The 16,132-nt window shown below is 49.2% G+C and overlaps 1 protein-coding gene across 4 annotated transcripts in view; it reads left to right on the top strand.

Moving 5' to 3' along the window:
- The window catches only part of DSCAML1 (DS cell adhesion molecule like 1), a 361,106-nt gene that overhangs the window by 252,183 nt on the left and 92,791 nt on the right, over window positions 1-16,132 (top strand). For all 4 annotated transcript variants that reach the window (XM_081546517.1, XM_081546519.1, XM_081546518.1 and 1 more), the window contains one exon: window positions 10,743-10,889. In XM_081546517.1, coding sequence (XP_081402643.1) covers window positions 10,743-10,889 — 147 coding nt within the window. The remainder of the gene's footprint in view (window positions 1-10,742; window positions 10,890-16,132) is intronic.

The raw sequence follows: 16,132 nt of genomic DNA, 5'->3' as shown, positions 1-16,132 counted from the left end.
GCACTGAGGGTTCTCAGGGAATAGCATGTCAGGAGGAGGAGTATATTCATCTTCTAGGGCTTCCATGGCAAAATACCAGACCAGGTGGCTGAAACAACAGAAATGTATTTCTCATATCTCTGGATGCTGGAAGTCCAAGTTTGCAATACTGGGCCCTTTCTCCTTGGCTTTGAGACGGCCGCCCTCCCCCACATGGTCTGCCCTCTGTGCCCTCAGATCCCTGGCATCTCTTCTTCTTCCTGTCAGGACGCCTGTCATATTGTGTTAGGGACCCTTATGACGGCATTTAAACTCAGTTACCTCTTTAAAGGCCCAATATCCCAAAACAGTCCCACTGTGGGGTAAGGCTTCAACAGAAGAATTTTGCAGGGACACAAATCAGTCCATAACTGGGAGGATCTAGGACTTAAAGCCAGGCAAGCCAGAGCTGGGACTTGACTCCAAATTCCCCCATAGCATCTCCACTATGCTATAGCGCTCTCTCTGGGGTCTCAGGTGAAGGGATTACAATCCTGGGGTCCAGAGTCCAAGGAAAGCAGAGGAGGCAGATCCAGGCCTTGGCTTCCTTTGGGCTTTCCAAACCCAGCCTGGCAGGTTCTCCCAGGGCCCTCACCATCAGCAGGAATCACAAAGGAGTGAGAGGAGGGTGCTCTGCAGAGTCAGCCTCAAATAGGTCCCCGTAGGCTGCCCTGGTGCTGGGGCCCCAACAGGGCTAACCCTGCCAGCCCAGAAGAACTGATCACCCCCACCCACCTGCCCTGGGAGGAGAGAGCAGTTCTGTCACTGGGGTGAGTCATCTCATTAGTCTTACAAACCACCCACAGGCTCCAAGCAGCAGGAGGACCCCACTGTTTTTGTAAATCTCTATTGGATGGAGCAGGAACTGCTAACCTGTATTGACTGCAGGTTTTTTCTTTTTTCTTTTTTTTGGAATTGGGAGGCCCCTGGGAGCCAAATGAGGCATCCTGAGGCCACCCTGGGAAACTTTGGGCTTGACAGATTATCTCTTCTCACACTAGAGGACCAAAGAGACCAAAGCCTGATCTCCATGCAAAGCTTCATATATTCCTCCTGCCTCTCTTCCCTACTCCACACCTCTCATTGCTTCCTGGGACCTTCCTTGTCAGGGTCCCCCACCCCCAGCTTCTCTCTACTGCCAGGATTTATTCATTCAACACAATGCCTACACAAATACCTACACCCCACATACACATTATGGACACATGCTTCATATTATGCAATAACATGAAGTTATTATGTTATTACTTATTATGGTAATAACTTCTGTATTATGGTAATAACCTCCCTTTACATGTGTACCGTGCAGGTCCCAAAGTCCTTTCATGGTCATCATCACGTGGACACTATGAAAGAACCCTGTGAGCCCAGAAAAACCAGAGGTTAGGGTCCCCAGTTTGGAGATAAGAGAATTCCAGAAAGGTTAAAGGATTTTCCTAAATCCACAGTCGGTAGGTTTGTAGGTCTCAAACCTCCACTTGTGACTCCAAATACAGTGCTCCAAACACCCATTGTAGCACAGGCCCCTCCTGAGCTGCTGCACAGGGCTTCCCTGGTGGCTCCCGCCTGAAAATGCAGACGACGTGGGTTCAATCCCTGGGAAAGATCCCCTGAAGGAGGAAACGGCAACATGCTCCAGTATTCTTGCCTGGGAAATCCCGTGGACAGAGGAACCTGGCAGGCTACAGTCCACAGGGTTACAAAGAGTCAGACATGACTGAGCAACTGAACAACGAGAACAAGCTGCTACAGGTCCCTGGACACAAATGTCCTTTCTCAAAGGCCCAACTCTGGAAACCTCTAAGATGCAGTGGACTGAACTCACCCCAAGGCAGGCTGAGACGGAACCATTCAGGGCAGTTCAGTTCTTGAGCTTGCCTGTTTGCAGAGGGGCGGGGTACCACGCTGCCACCATGGCTGTATTACGTTACCTTGTCTGATTGTTGGCCCCTGGGACTCTCATGTGGTTCCATCCTGGAACAGTGAGCTCTGTTAGTGGGCGAGGGTAGCAGTTCTGCTCCAGTCTCCTAAGGAGGAGGCAGGTCTTGATCAGGGAAGGATAATGGAGGTTGAGCTTCAGGCTGGCTGAGAGGAAGTGTCTGTGTCCCCCCCTCTCCCTGGGCCCAGCCTCGGTGGGTCTCCATGTGTTTTAGGAACTCCTGGGCAGTGTAGGATCACCCTCTGAGTGGGGGTGCTCTCCCTGAAGGTGAGTCAACTAGGGTGTACACTCCAGACTGCCCAGCTCCGGTCACTGTCTGTTTACCCCCTTTTTTTTTTTTTTTTAGCTCAGTCTCGTTTTAGTGTCTCAGCCTGGAGCTAGGGGACTGAGACAAGGATCAGTGGCCTCACGGGGGAGCCGCAGCCCAAATCATTGAAGTGTGGCAGCAGGGGTTAGAGGGGAAAGAGACCCCAGGGTAGGAGGGACCTCAGCGCAGGACCCAGGCCTGAGGTGCAGCAGTCTCAGCCCACTGGAAGTGCCTGCTTTACTGCAGGATTCATTCAGTTGGCATGTGTTAACTGAGCATCTAGTGAGCCAGTCACGTTCTGGAGTTGGGATGCTAAAATAACTCCTCTCAACACCATGTGCTCTGAAGACAAGAATTTTGATAAAGGGGTCAGGCAAGGCCTCTCCAAGGAGCTGGCATTTCAGCTGAGACTGAATGAGACGAGGTGTGAGTCAAGAAAAGAGCATGCCATTTCTACCCCAAAAGGCCCTGGGGTAGAAATGAGCACATGCACACTGATTTGACTTAAAAACCATTCTAACAGATGATGTTCAAGAGGGGTAGAAATGAGCACATGCACACTGATTTGACTTAAAAACCATTCTAACAGATGATGTTCAAGAGGTCTTGCTACTCTGCTTTCTTTCAGCTAAGAATTTTTAAATTGCTAGGAGGAAGGAACCTTAAAGGGTATCAGTTTATTTCCCTCACTTAATACTTAAATCTTCTGTGCAGTATCTCAGTGTTTCTTCAGCCTCTACTGAATTACCTCTGGTGACAGGAATCTCACTACCTCACAAAGACACTCATTTCAGTTCTTCATAATCTTTACTTTTAACATTTTAATTGTGGTAAAATACATATAATGTAAAATTTTCTATCTTAACCATTTTAAGTGTCAAATTCAGTAGCATTTCAGCTTGAAGTTCACTAATCTTTAAGTTCATTGATGAGATGGTTGAACGGTAACACCGATTCAATGGACATGAACTTTGGCAAACTCCAGGAGTTGGTGAGGGACAGGGAGGCCTGGCATGCTGCAATCCATGGGGTTGCAAAGAATCAGACATGACTTGGTGACTGAACAACAACAAACACATTAAACAACTCATTCCACCCTCCCTCTAGCCCTTATCAACCACCATTCTCTTTGTTTCTAGGAATCTCACTATTCTAGGTACCTCTTATAAGTAGGGTCATACTGTATTTGTCCCTTTGTGTCTCATTTATTTCACTCAGCACCATGTCCTCAAGGTTCGTCCATGTTACAGAAATGTGACAGAATTTCCTTCCTTTTAAAGGCTGAGTGATATGCCATTTTATGTATATACCACATTTTCTTTATCCATTCATCCATCAATGAACACTTGTGTTGCTTCCTTCTCTTGGCTATTGCATGTAATGTTGCTGTGAACAGGGGTGAACAGGTATCTTTCCAACATCCTGCCTTCAATTCTTTTGGATATATACCCAGACAAGTGGAATTGCTGGATCATATAGTAATTCTGTTTTTAATTTTTCAAGGAACTCCCATACTATTAAATCTTGACTTTTGAATGTTCAAAAACAGTTATTTTTGAAGGTCTAATTGAGTAGAGTAGAAGCAACGATTAGCAGTGGCAAGAGGTTTGCCAGATGTAGAAAAACTCAGAAATGGGAGTGGGCTAATCTGGGAAGGCTTCCTGGAGGAGGCAAATTTAGAGCTGGGAGCTGGCTTTTCTGAGTTGCACATGAGGGTTAAACAACGGTAGAAATTGGGGGAGTTTTTTTCATTTATTCATTCGTATATTTATTCATTTCATTCTGGAAATATTTATCAAGGGTCTATTTTGCGACCAGCACTGCTTTTGCACTGAATGAAATGGGAAACTATTGGAGGGTTTTAAGCAAAGGAGCTGCATGAATCTGACTTAGGCTTTAAAGCATCACTCTGGCTGCCTGCTGGGAACAGATGGAGTGGGAGCAGAAGGGGTGGGAGCAGAAGCAGGGAGGCCAGTAAGGAAGCTGCTGTCCTGCTCCATCCATAATTCCCCTCCTTTGCTCTAGAGGCTGGGTGGGATCTGTCCAGTTCACACCTTCCAGCAAACCCTCACCACCCCCCCTCCTCTACCCAAGACCCTCTCCCCACCAATTCATGCCTCCTGAGAGCAGAGAGAGAGACGGGCCCACCATTTCAGAGGGCAGATTTTTCTCCCCCAGCCTTCAAAGGCCACCAGGAGCCCTGAGGTTTCTGACCATTACCTTTCTGTGATTACTACAGCTCTGGGGAGTCTTCAAGGCCCAGCTCTCTGACCTCTTGGAAAAAGAAGAAAAGTTGCTGTCAGCTTAGTTATCAGTTGTGTCCAAGGCCTCTGAATTGCCAAGGAGGGCCTCCTTTAGTTCCAGGTTCCTGAGAGGAAGGAGGAGACTGCAAGAAACCTGGCCATGGGAGGGGGCAGAGAGCCCCCCAAGAGCGGCCAGCCCTCCATCTCTCGAGATGGAGCCACTTGTGCTGACATTTAATGAGTACCACCCATGTGCTGGAGATGGTCCCATGCAGTAGCTCATCTTTCATCTAGTTCTTCCAACACTTCCAACAACTGTGTGACCTAAGTCCTATTTATTATCTGCATTTTCCTGAAGCAGAAATGGGACTCAGAGAAGTCTGGTGTGATTACAGAGACATCCACTGTCAGAGTGAAGGGCCTTACAGTTTAGTTAATCCAGTGGTTCTCTGCCCTGGCTTCACATTACATCACCCAAAAAGCTTTTTAAAAATAGCAGTTTCCAGGCCACACCCCCAGAGATTCTGAGTTTAATTTTAAAAGCTCCTTAGATGATTCTAATGTACAAACATGGTTAAAAACACATATCGTCTCCACCTCTTCCCTCTTTGTAAGGGTGGGGAAACTGAGGGCCCAAGAGAAGCCTGGGCTTCCCTCAGGTCACCCTGCACCCATTTCCCAGGGTTACCTTAACAAATGTCCACAAACGGCTGGCTTAAAGTCACAGAGATTCATTTTGTCATGATTCTGGAGGCCAAAAGTCCAAAATCAAGGTGTGGGCAGGGCCCTGCTCCCTCTGCAGGCTCACAGAGGTGGGGGTGGTGAGGAATTTTTCTTGCCTCTTGTCTGGTTTCTGGGGTCACTGGCAATCCTTGGCTTTTTTTTTTTTTTTGGCCATGCCACACAACATCTGGGATCTTAGTTCCCCAACCAGATTTCAAACCCATGCATTGGAAGCATGGAAGCTTAACCACTGGACCGCCAGGGAAGTCCAGTCCTTGGCTTTTCCCTGCTCATAGTTACATCACTGCAATCTCCACCTCCATCTTCACAGGACTTTTCCCTGTGTGTCCCTGCCTATGTCCAAATTTCCCTCTTCTTACAAGGACATCAGTCATACTGGATTTGGGATCGACCTTATTCCACTGTGGTCTCATTTTAACTTGATTCTATTTGCATTCACAAGCTCTATATGGACACTTTTGTGGGGAACACTATTCCACCCAGGATATACCTCCTCATTAGTGGCAGAGCTAGGGTGCCAATTCAGTCTCCTAAGTCTCAGTCCTGGGCTTGCCATCAATGCTGGGTGGCTTGGCCCCTCTTTATCTTCCTCTTCTCACTAATGGCTTCCATCGAGCCCCCTCCGCACCCTTTACCAGCCCCTGTTTCTAAAGGCTAAAGCTTTCCTGGTAGAAGAACATTCTTCTAACGTGGAATCCCAGAGGGCAGAGGCCAAATTCAGGACTTCTCCATGGAGCCCAGTTGAGTACATAGGGATACTCTATGACAACTTGATAAATGGAGCCAAACTGAATCGAATGGATGAGTGTGCCTTTGTGAGGAAGTGAAGACCCGGCTGATAGAAGCAATCAAGCAGAGGCTGGCTAAATGTATGTCTCTTGTAAGAGGTACTGTTATTCTGGGAGAGTAAGCCTAGCACAGAGCTTTAGAGGAATGTAGGAAGTAGACTAATGGTCTAGGCTCTACCCCTTATTTGCCGTGTGACTGTGGGTGGTTTATTTAACCTCTCTGTGCTTTGGTTTGTAATAACAATAATATCCATTTCAAAGGAGTGTGGGGATTAAATGAGATAATGTTCATAAACCTTTGGCCTAACGTGTAATGGGTGCTTCATAAACCAGATCACCAGGAAAATGGATAGTAGAGTATTCAAGTAATAATAAAAAGGATTCATTAACCACACACAGCACTCCCCTGGTCTTGGGAGTGTTCACAGACGATACTGCAGACTTTGAGATGTAACAGACAGGCAGCACCAATGGCAGAGTCCACATTCAAGCACAGTTCCATGTCCTCGTCCTAGAGCCTAAGGGAAAATGACCCTCCATGAGCACACTCTTGGCATTTAGAGTAGAACATTTGTTGTCACTCTGACTTGACCACTAAATGTCATTATTACACCCCTAAGTTTTGGTAACAACCAAAAATGATCCCAGACGCACATGTCCAAGTGGCCTCAGGGTGGAGGCCACACGTGGTGGTCCTGCTTGCCACTCCATCCTTCCTCCAGCTGGATGCAGCCTACCCCAAGGAGGAGAAACCAAGACATGGGATGATAATGGCTCCTCTCCCCAATCCAAGGACAGGTGGTCCCACTGGGGTGCAGAGGATGAACTGCCAGACTGCCAGGGCAGCCCCCTGGAGCCAGCCTTGGAAGTTAGCCGTGTTTGGAGTCCCGGACCCTCTGAACCCCCCACCAGCGGACTATGCCTCCTCCCCCTCCACCCCGAATGCTTCTCACTCCGCAGGCCCCCTTCTCCATCCTTCCCCAGGAGGGCCCATCATCTGATTCTCATCAAACATGCAGAACTGATGTCGCACACGTCCCCCCAGTGGGGATTAACATAATACCCCTGATTTCTCCTTCCCCTCTTGCTCACCATGCATCCCCCTGACTGCAGCCTGCCTTTGTTTCAGGAGGAGCGATACGCTGTATCTGGAAATGTTACTGCAATTAAATATGCACAAGAAGGGGGGAAGGGAGGGGGGAAATGAGGACAATGAAGGATGTGAAACATCAGATGCAGCAGCTGCTTGTTGCTATAGAAACCCCAGCTCCCCACCACCATTACCACAGCACCCCTCCCCAGCTTAAAATTCCTCAGGGCCAAGTGCACCGTTGTTGGTGTCGATCTGTGGATAACAGGGTCCTGGCTGTCCAGGCTGGAGCACCTGTGGGCTGCTAGGGCTGATTTTCGGGTGTTTCCTGTTTTTCCTCATCCCACCACCTCCAACCCTCGTACTTCTGATTGGCAGCAACACCCTCCAGTCGTCCTGCATTCCAGCCGCAGTTACATAATAAATTATGAGAGAGCTTCCATATTTGACTTTGGGATGTCACAACATGGAGACAAAGCGGCAGGTGCAGAGTCTGGGTGGGGAGCCTGGCTTCCTCTGTGCTTCCTGTGGGTCCTCTGACTGCCGGCAGCAGAGCCGGGATGCTTCCTGCCTCCTTTTCTTATTTTACCTACAGCACTGAGTGGGGGTCTATAGGGTGTGGTCTTCGTGTTGGAGGGGGCAGGGCCAGGGTCTGCAAGCTCCAGGCAGCCCGCCAGCTGGCCAAGTGTTCATCTAAGGAAATCCAACAAGATGCTACTCGGTGGGGATCTGCATGAAGTCCCACACCCAGACCCACTTAGCCAAGGGTGTCCAAGAGTGGAGAGCAGGAAGGTGGCCTAGGAGTAGCTTGTGGACACACGACAAGGGCCTTTAAAGGCAGAGTATGAAGCGGTAGTAAAATTGATCTGTCCCCTCACCCCTACCCAGTCCCTCCTGAAAAGTTAATGCAGCTTAGGTGGGAGGTTGGTAGCCCTGCTCTACTCTGCCCTGCTCAAATAAGCTGACTGTTAGATCCCCACCCTCGGCAAAATGCCTGGCACCTAGCAGGTCTGCTGTACAGTTGCTAAATCGTGTCCAAGTCTTTGTGACCCCTTGGACTGTAGCCCACCAGGCTCTTCTGTCCATGGTATTTCCCAGCAAGAATACTGGAGTAGGCTGCCATTTCCTTCTCCAGGAGGCCTGCTGCTGCTGCTAAATCACTTCAGTCATGTCCGACTCTGTGCGACCCCATAGACGGCAGCCCACCAGGCTCCCCCGTCCCTGGGATTCTCCAGGCAAGAACACCGGAGTGGGTTGCCATTTCCTTCTCCAATGCATGAAGGTGAAAAGTGAAAGTGAAGTCGCTTAGTCATGTCCAACTCTAAGTGACCCCGTGGACTGCAGCCTACCAGGCTCCTCAGTCCATGGAATTTTCCAGGCAAGAGTACTGGAGTGGGTTGCCATTACCTTCTCCACCAGGAGGCCTAGTCATGTACAAAGATATATGGGAGGGAGAAGGGAAGAGAAGGGGGGTGGGGAAAGTGAGAAGGAGGGGGAAAAAATGAAGAGATTTGTAGATAAACCAAACTTTATTAAGTCAGAGACCAACTAGATTGAAGAAGCTATTGAAACCCTACTAAATAACAATTAAAAAAATATAATCCTTAAGACTCATGAAAAGTCAAAGGGTCTGATTTGCTGCCTTCCAGTGTGTGAGGGAGTGTGTCAGTCACGTGAGTTTAGGCTGGTTCTGTAGGGGTTCAAGGAGTAGAAACCAGGATCCGTGGAGACCATTTGTGACCAAGGAAGATCTTTCTCAAATTCAGCACTGTCAACTTTGGAGTGGGTCACTGAATGAGGCAGTGAGTTCCCCAGCCCTGGAGGTATTCAAACGAAAGCCAGAAACGTTTTGTCAAAGATGCAGTCAAGTACACTCAGCTTTCAACCCTGCAATTCTACAGGTTTCATTGCTGGAAAATATCCTTTCGGGAGGTCCCTGTCCATGGTGCTGCGATCTTGGGCTTGTGCTTGGCAGGAGGAGACACTACAGAATACTCCTAACCAGAGAGTGTCGGATTTCTTGACTGAGAGGGTTCACTCAGCCCCCAGGTGGGAGGAAGCAGACCTCAAATAACAGGATTTGAAGCGGATGGGGCTCCCCAAAATGTTTCCTTGTGAAAGCCTGGCAGTCTGGTGTTAGCAAGTCCTTTGTCTGAGGTCAGCATTACCCTCTCCCCAGCAGCTTTCTTGTAAGTCATCATCACAGTCCTAATTCTGATGCCCCCTCTGGTGGAAATGGCAGCCTGGGCTCTTCTGTGCCTGCCTGGGGAAGCAGCTACGCCCCCAAAGAGCAAGGCTGAAGGACCCTAGGTTAGCTTCTCCATCTTAATCTGACTGGATCTTGAGTGGGAGACCAGGAGCTTAGAGAGTCCCAAAGCCAAATACAAGCCTTTCCCCAACTCTTGAATCCATATTCTCCCCCTTTTAAAATCAGCCCTAAAAAAAAAAAAAAAAAAAAAAAACAGCCCTGACTAGCTCAAGTTCAGGGTTTGCCTTAGGATCTTGGATGAGGAAATCCACTCTACCTCGGAGTAGAGTCTTATCTTATAATCAGCCAAATGGGTGAAACTACTCTATCCTTTCTGCTTCTCAGCCAAATCACGGCAGTAAGACTAGAGAGAGGGCAGGGAAAGTAAAACACAGGACAGCACCTTTGCCTTGCATGGAATGGTGTCAAGAACTGCACGATGGGACTTCCCTGGCGGTCCACTGGTTAAGACTCTGTGCTCCCAATGCAAGGGGCCTGTGTTCGATCCTTGGTTAGGGAACTGGATCCCCCGTGCCACAACTAAGGATCCTGCATGCCACAACTGAGACCTGGCACAGCCAAATAAGCAAAATAAATAAATAAATTTAAAAAGAACTGTATGATGAATTTGCATCATAGATCTGCATCTCCACTCCACCACTCTTAGTATAACTTAGTTGCAGTGATTGTTTCTTGTTTGAATAAATGACTGACATTGAAAGAAAAGAATTTAGGCTTGTTTGGCTCAGTGCAGAGGTAGAGCTAGGAGCTGGTGGAAGGCCTGAGTTCTGATCCACTTACTGCCTGTGTGATTTTAAAGTGGAGATGATACCTCAAACAGTTGTAAGAACAAGCAAGCAATGATTGTTAAAGCTTTGCAAACTCTCGCCAAGAGATAGGAAAGAGGAGGACTGATACTCCATAAGTGAGCACTTGCTGAGTGCCAGACACTTTATTATTTTTGTCATCATTATATCCACTCTATGAAGTATTATTTGCACTCTGTTGTGCAGATAAGACTCGGAGAGGTTAAGTAACTTTCCCAAGGTCACACAGCTAATAAGTGGAAGAGTCAGATTGGAACCCAGATCTTGACTCCAAAGCTCAACATCTTTCTGTGAAAAGCTGAAGCATCTACACTTAAAGGAATAATTATCATGATTTCTATTTGTTTACACATAGAAAATCCTATCTGTGAGAGATGCTCTCCTCAGGGCTACAACAGCTTCAGTCTCTTTTTCCCATCATCTCCCATCCCCTGGGCAGCAGGCCTCGCCGAGCAGAAGTCCAGCTCCAGGCCCGAGTTGCTTCCGGTGGCAGGTCCAGCCAGAGAAGTAATCAACTGTGTCCTGATTATGTCTCCAGAGAACAGGTTTTTTATCACTTCCCACGGCGGGCTGTACATCTCTGACGTGCAGAAGGAGGACGCCCTCTCCACCTACCGCTGCATCACCAAGCACAAGTATAGCGGGGAGACCCGGCAGAGCAACGGGGCCCGCCTCTCTGTGACAGGTAGGCCAGAGGGCTGGAGAGGAAGGGAGGGTACGAGCCTGACCCCAAGACCGGGTGGGCATGTTGACACCATGGATCAGGGAGCCTGCCGTGTCATCGGGGCATTCAAGAGAAGCAGATTCAAGAACACAGGTACAGAAGCCACCAGACAGACCTTGTCTGGTTTGATTTGGGATGTTCTTCATATAAAGAACTCTACAGTTCAATTCTTTTCAGGAGTCTTCCTGAGAAAGCTGAATGCCCCTGAAGAACTGTTTGTTGTTTTTGTTTAGTCACTCAGTCATGTCCAGTTCTTTGTAACCCCATGGACTGTAGCCTGCCAGTCTCCTCTGTCCATGGGATTTTCCAGACAAGGGTACTGAAATGGGTTGCCATTTCCTTCTTCAGGGAATCTTTCCAACCCAGGGATCAAACCCACATCTCCTGCATTGGCAGGCAGATTCTTTACCACTGTAGCATTTATCAAATAATGGGAGACATGGAGCCCATCCCCTCTTTCCTTTTTTGCCTTTGCCGCCAGGAAGCTTATAGATATAATCTACTGCTCCAATGTAGTAACGATTGGATTGGATTAAGGAGATTTTGTATTTCCTTGTGTTTCTAAGTATTTTTTTTAAGATTCTATTAGTTTATTTATTTTTGAATACATATGTATCTTTCATTAGGGGCTTCCCCAGTGGGTCAGTGGTTAAGAATCTGCCTGCAGTGCAGTAGCTTCAGGAGACACAGGTTTGATCCCTGGGTGGGGAATATCCATTGGAGAAGGGCATAGCAACCCGCTGCAGTATTCTTGCCTGGAGGATGGAGGAGCCTGGCAGGCTACAGTCCGTAACATCACAGAGTCGGACACAACTGAAGCGACTGAACAAATGTGCACATATCTTTTATTATAGCCTACCTCACAACATTTGAAAGGAGGCAAACACAAGGTAAAAAAAAATCTCTAAATTAAATAAAGGATCTTTATTCTGGAATGATTATAGCTTCTTACAGAAGATGGAAGCTGGTATTTCCTGAGTCCCCATGTGCCAGACATTTCACTTATGTACTGTCTCTTAGGCACTATCATAGCGTGGTGAGGTGTGCACTGCCCTCCGTATCTATATAGGTAAGAAAACCAGACCTTAGAGAAGCCAAGCCACTTGTCCCAACTGTTTAACCAGTGGGAGGCACAGCCAGAATTATCCTCCTGCCACAGACCCCCATGGAAGGGGCTAATCGAACACCATGCAGATGCCCCTATTACAGAGGAAAGAAGGTCACTTGGCGCTCTTCAAGGGAGGCCTCCTGGAATAGCACTTTTCAGACTGTTGACAGCGATCCTCAGACAGCATCACCAATGCCATGCATGCTGGTGTTTCCTACCACACACATTGTGATGCACTCTGATATTTTCTATTCTATTCTATCCTGTCTCAGTTTACCTAAATGCTGGTCACCACTCACCACATGGATTCCGTCACTTCCTAACCATGTGTGACCTGCAATTTGAAGATCCCTGCCCTTGTGGAAGTGGGGTCAGAGTGGCTTCTGGAAGGAAGATGAACTGATTGTCAGAACACCTGGTGTGGGGACTAATACCACCAAATCGCTCAACCCCTTTGGGTCTCTGTAAAAATGAGCTAGATTAGGTGACTTCTCAAATTCCTTTTTTTTTTTTTTTTTTTTTTGGAGTATAGTTGCTTTGGGCTTCCCTTGTGGCTCAGAAGGTAGAAAATATGCCTACTATGCAGGAGACCTGGGTTTGATCCCTGGGTCCAGAAGGCCCCCTGGAGGAGAAAATGACAATCCACTCCAGTATTCTTGCCTGGAGAATTCCATGGACAGAGGAGCCTGGCAGTCTACAGTCCATGGGGTTGCAAAGAGTCAGACATGACTGAGCAACAAACACACAGCTTACACAGCTGCTTTACAATGTTGTGTTAGTTTCTACTGTACAGCAAAGTGAATCAGCTATATGTGTGCATATATCTCTGCTTTTTTTGGATTTCTTTCCCATTTAGGTCACCACCAAGCACTGAGTGGTTTCCTGTGCTATACAGTCGGTTCTCATTAGTTATCTGTTTTATACATAGTAGTGTATATATGCCCATCCCAACCTCCCAATCCATCCCACCTTCCTTCCCCTCTTGGTGTCCACATGTTTGTTCTCTATGTCTGTGAGGTGACTTCTCGGATTCTGTCTCTCTCTCTCCTGTGATCTGGGGAGGATTACCCTGACCAGCAGGTGACTGTATCAAGGACCCCCTCTTATTTGCCTGGTGCATTTTGGGGGAAAGACCAGAAGCCAGGAGAGCAAGGAGCGGGCTCCCTTTTGCTCCCTTGTGTCTCCAAAGCTTGGACCTATGTGTGGCACATAGTAGATGCTAAGTCAATATTTGTGGTTAAAACTAACCAATGCCAAGTGAAATTGCACTGTCACGTGGGGAGATGGGGCTGCACAATGTGGCCCCATCTTTGTGGCCAGACCTTGCCATCTGCATCCCAGTTCCCAAATGCGCCAGTGGTTCCCTTCCAAATTATAGGGACTTGTTTATGTGGTGTTTTGCATCTCATTTGCATGCCTCTCATACGGCACAGAATCCCCCATCCTGCTGGTCTGCTGCTTTCCCTTGCATGAATATTTAGCCCCTTCATCCTACTAATCTTACTTCTACTCTTGTCCCTCCAAAAAGACACCCTTTAAACTAGAGGAGGGACTTCCCTGGGGGTCCAGTGGTTAAGACTCCGCACTTCCCCTGTGGGGGTGCAGGTTCGATCCCTGGTGCCACATGGTGCCGCCAAAAAATGGGGGAAAAAAAACTGGAGGATATGCCAGTCCTTCTCCCTCTGGGGGGCTGTGGCGAATGCCTGCCAGCTGGGGGTGGGGGGTGTGGAGAGTGGGAGATGCCACTCGGAGACTCGGAGATAAAGCCCAGAGAAACAGAGAAGCAAAGACAGGGAGGCACCTGGATGAGAAAAGGGGAAAGACGTGGGCACAGAGGGAGCCAGACAGGGGACAGAGAAAAACAGAAGCCTAACAGAGAGATGAGGATAGACAAGATGACAGCGACAGGCTGAAAGAGCATGGGAGGAAGACGCTGGGAGCAGAGGGGAGCCCAGGGGAAGGGGCCCTAGGAGTGACGTGGGCCCTGAGGTGATGCGATGTGACAAGGAAATCTATAAGTTGCTTGTCTTGGCAGAAATGCGACTGATACTCAGGCAAGGCAGTGCAGAGGGGAACTCATGCCAGGGGGTGGTCAGGCCGCAGCCCCCCAACCTCGAATCTCAGATCCATTCCCTGAGTCGAGGGTAGGGATCAGCTTTTACCTGAGGGGAGGCAGATACAAGGAAAGTCTGAGCCCCCTCAAATAAGGCCTAATAACCACTCAACACATTGAAGTGTTTTTTAGACTTTATTACCCAGAGCTGTCATGAGCATCTTCTCTGTGGAGTAGGCACCTTCATCTGCATTCATAAAGGAGGGGACCAGTGACCAGAGAGGCTGAGGGGCTACACCCAGCTTCCCCAGCTCATGGGATGCCAAGCTGGGTGCAGAAGCCATGTTCCAGGGTGGCATTTTTCAGCCAGCTGGGGGAGGTCCCAGCAGCATCCCCCCAACTCCGGGGTACCCTGACCCTCACACCAGCCCCGCTTCAGCCCCAGAGATTTCTCAGGGCTGGGCCATCTGTCTCCCCCAGCCCTGCACTGGCCCTGGCAGCACCCGATCCCCCCAGGCTGTCGCTGTACACGCCACAGCATTTTACTTCTGCTCCCGAGTAATGAAAGAGGTTTCTTTCCTTCAGAATTTAATTTCACGCCTGAGACTCGGTGATTAATTCCCTCCCACCACCCCACCACCACCACCACCGCCCCTTCCTCCACCGCCCCGTCGGCCCCTCCGCTTGTAAATTCTGCGGTGTGCCACGGAATTTGTGTATTTTGCATCAATTAAGTGTCACGTTGAGTAATTCTTCCCTGGCACCAGGTTTGTTTATCCCAACCGTTCCCACAGGGTTGTAGGGGAAGAGGCCGCAGAAGCTGGCGGGGAGAGCGGGCGGGCATGGAATAGTAATCGCCCAGCACATGTGCGTGGCGGTTCAGTGTCAGCCTGGCTCTTTGACATACGTAGTGCTTTGTTGCCCACCACAGCCTGGGGAGATCTGGAGATGGCAGTGTCTCCTCCGCGTGCAGGAAAGTCAGACTCTGGGAGATCATAAGACAACCCCACCCACCTAGCCAAGGTCACCCAGCTCAGCAGTGACCCTGGGCCACTGGCATCCGGGTCACCCGATTCCCACTCCCCGGCTCCTCATGAGAAGCCCTGGAGGGTGGGAAAAGAGCAGAGAGTCTTCTAGAAAGTCTTTCCCCAGGGAGGAGCCTTCCAAGCCCAGCCCCTCTCCAAGGTGGGTGGGGCTGGGGTCGCAGGGTGTGCTGAAAACAGAGGACATTCCCGATTTAGTCAAGGAAGGGCCAGAGGGGTGTCAGCACTCTCACCACTCACCCCAGAGTCAGATCCAGTGTTAGATGCTTCCATCTCAGACCACATTTACTGAGCAAGTGTGGGGAGACCTGGTTTTAGATCCTGGCTCTGCAGTGGGATCCTGGGCAAGTCACTGCACCTCTCTGGTCTCAGGGTCCCCATCTGTGTGTGCCCTCTAAGTCCCTAAAGACCTCCCCCTAGTGTCTCAGAGGGTCAAGAATCTGCCTGCAATGCGGGAGACCCAGGTTCAATCCCTGGGTTGGGAAGATCCCCTGGAGAAGGAAATGGCAACCCACTCCAATATTCTTGCCTGGAGAATCCCATGGACAGCAGAGCTTGGCAGGCTACAGTCCATGGTGTCACAAACAGTCAGACACGGCTGAGCGACTTCACTTTCACTTTCCAAGTCCATAAGTCAGCTCTACTGTTCCATGAGCCTATGAAGTCCCGCAATGTGGAAAAGCCAGACCGCTGGCCCACCCCCTGCCCACGTGCCCCCATTCACCCTCCGTCAGATGTCTATGGCTTGGGCAGCCCTGTTCTGCGCCAGGCATGTGGGGATGCCACAGGGGATCAGCACTGCCTCAAGGAGCTTCCAGGGAAACCGGATACACGGCCTGGTGCAGACGGCTGCTGGCAAGGGCCGTCGTGGGGGGCGGCAATGGTGGTTGCCTCTGGGAGGGAAATGGAGCAACGGGAGGTGGAGTGAGGAGACTCCCTTTTCACTATACGATCTTGTCTACTTTCAGAAGTTTTGCCATGTGTGTGTATTGTGGTTTTT

This window comes from Giraffa tippelskirchi, chromosome 11, assembly GCF_054371585.1.
Source record: "Giraffa tippelskirchi isolate mGirTip1 chromosome 11, T2T-mGirTip1v1.2.pri, whole genome shotgun sequence".
NCBI classification, from domain to species: domain Eukaryota; kingdom Metazoa; phylum Chordata; class Mammalia; order Artiodactyla; family Giraffidae; genus Giraffa; species Giraffa tippelskirchi.
This window is presented reverse-complemented; position numbering and strand designations above follow the sequence as displayed.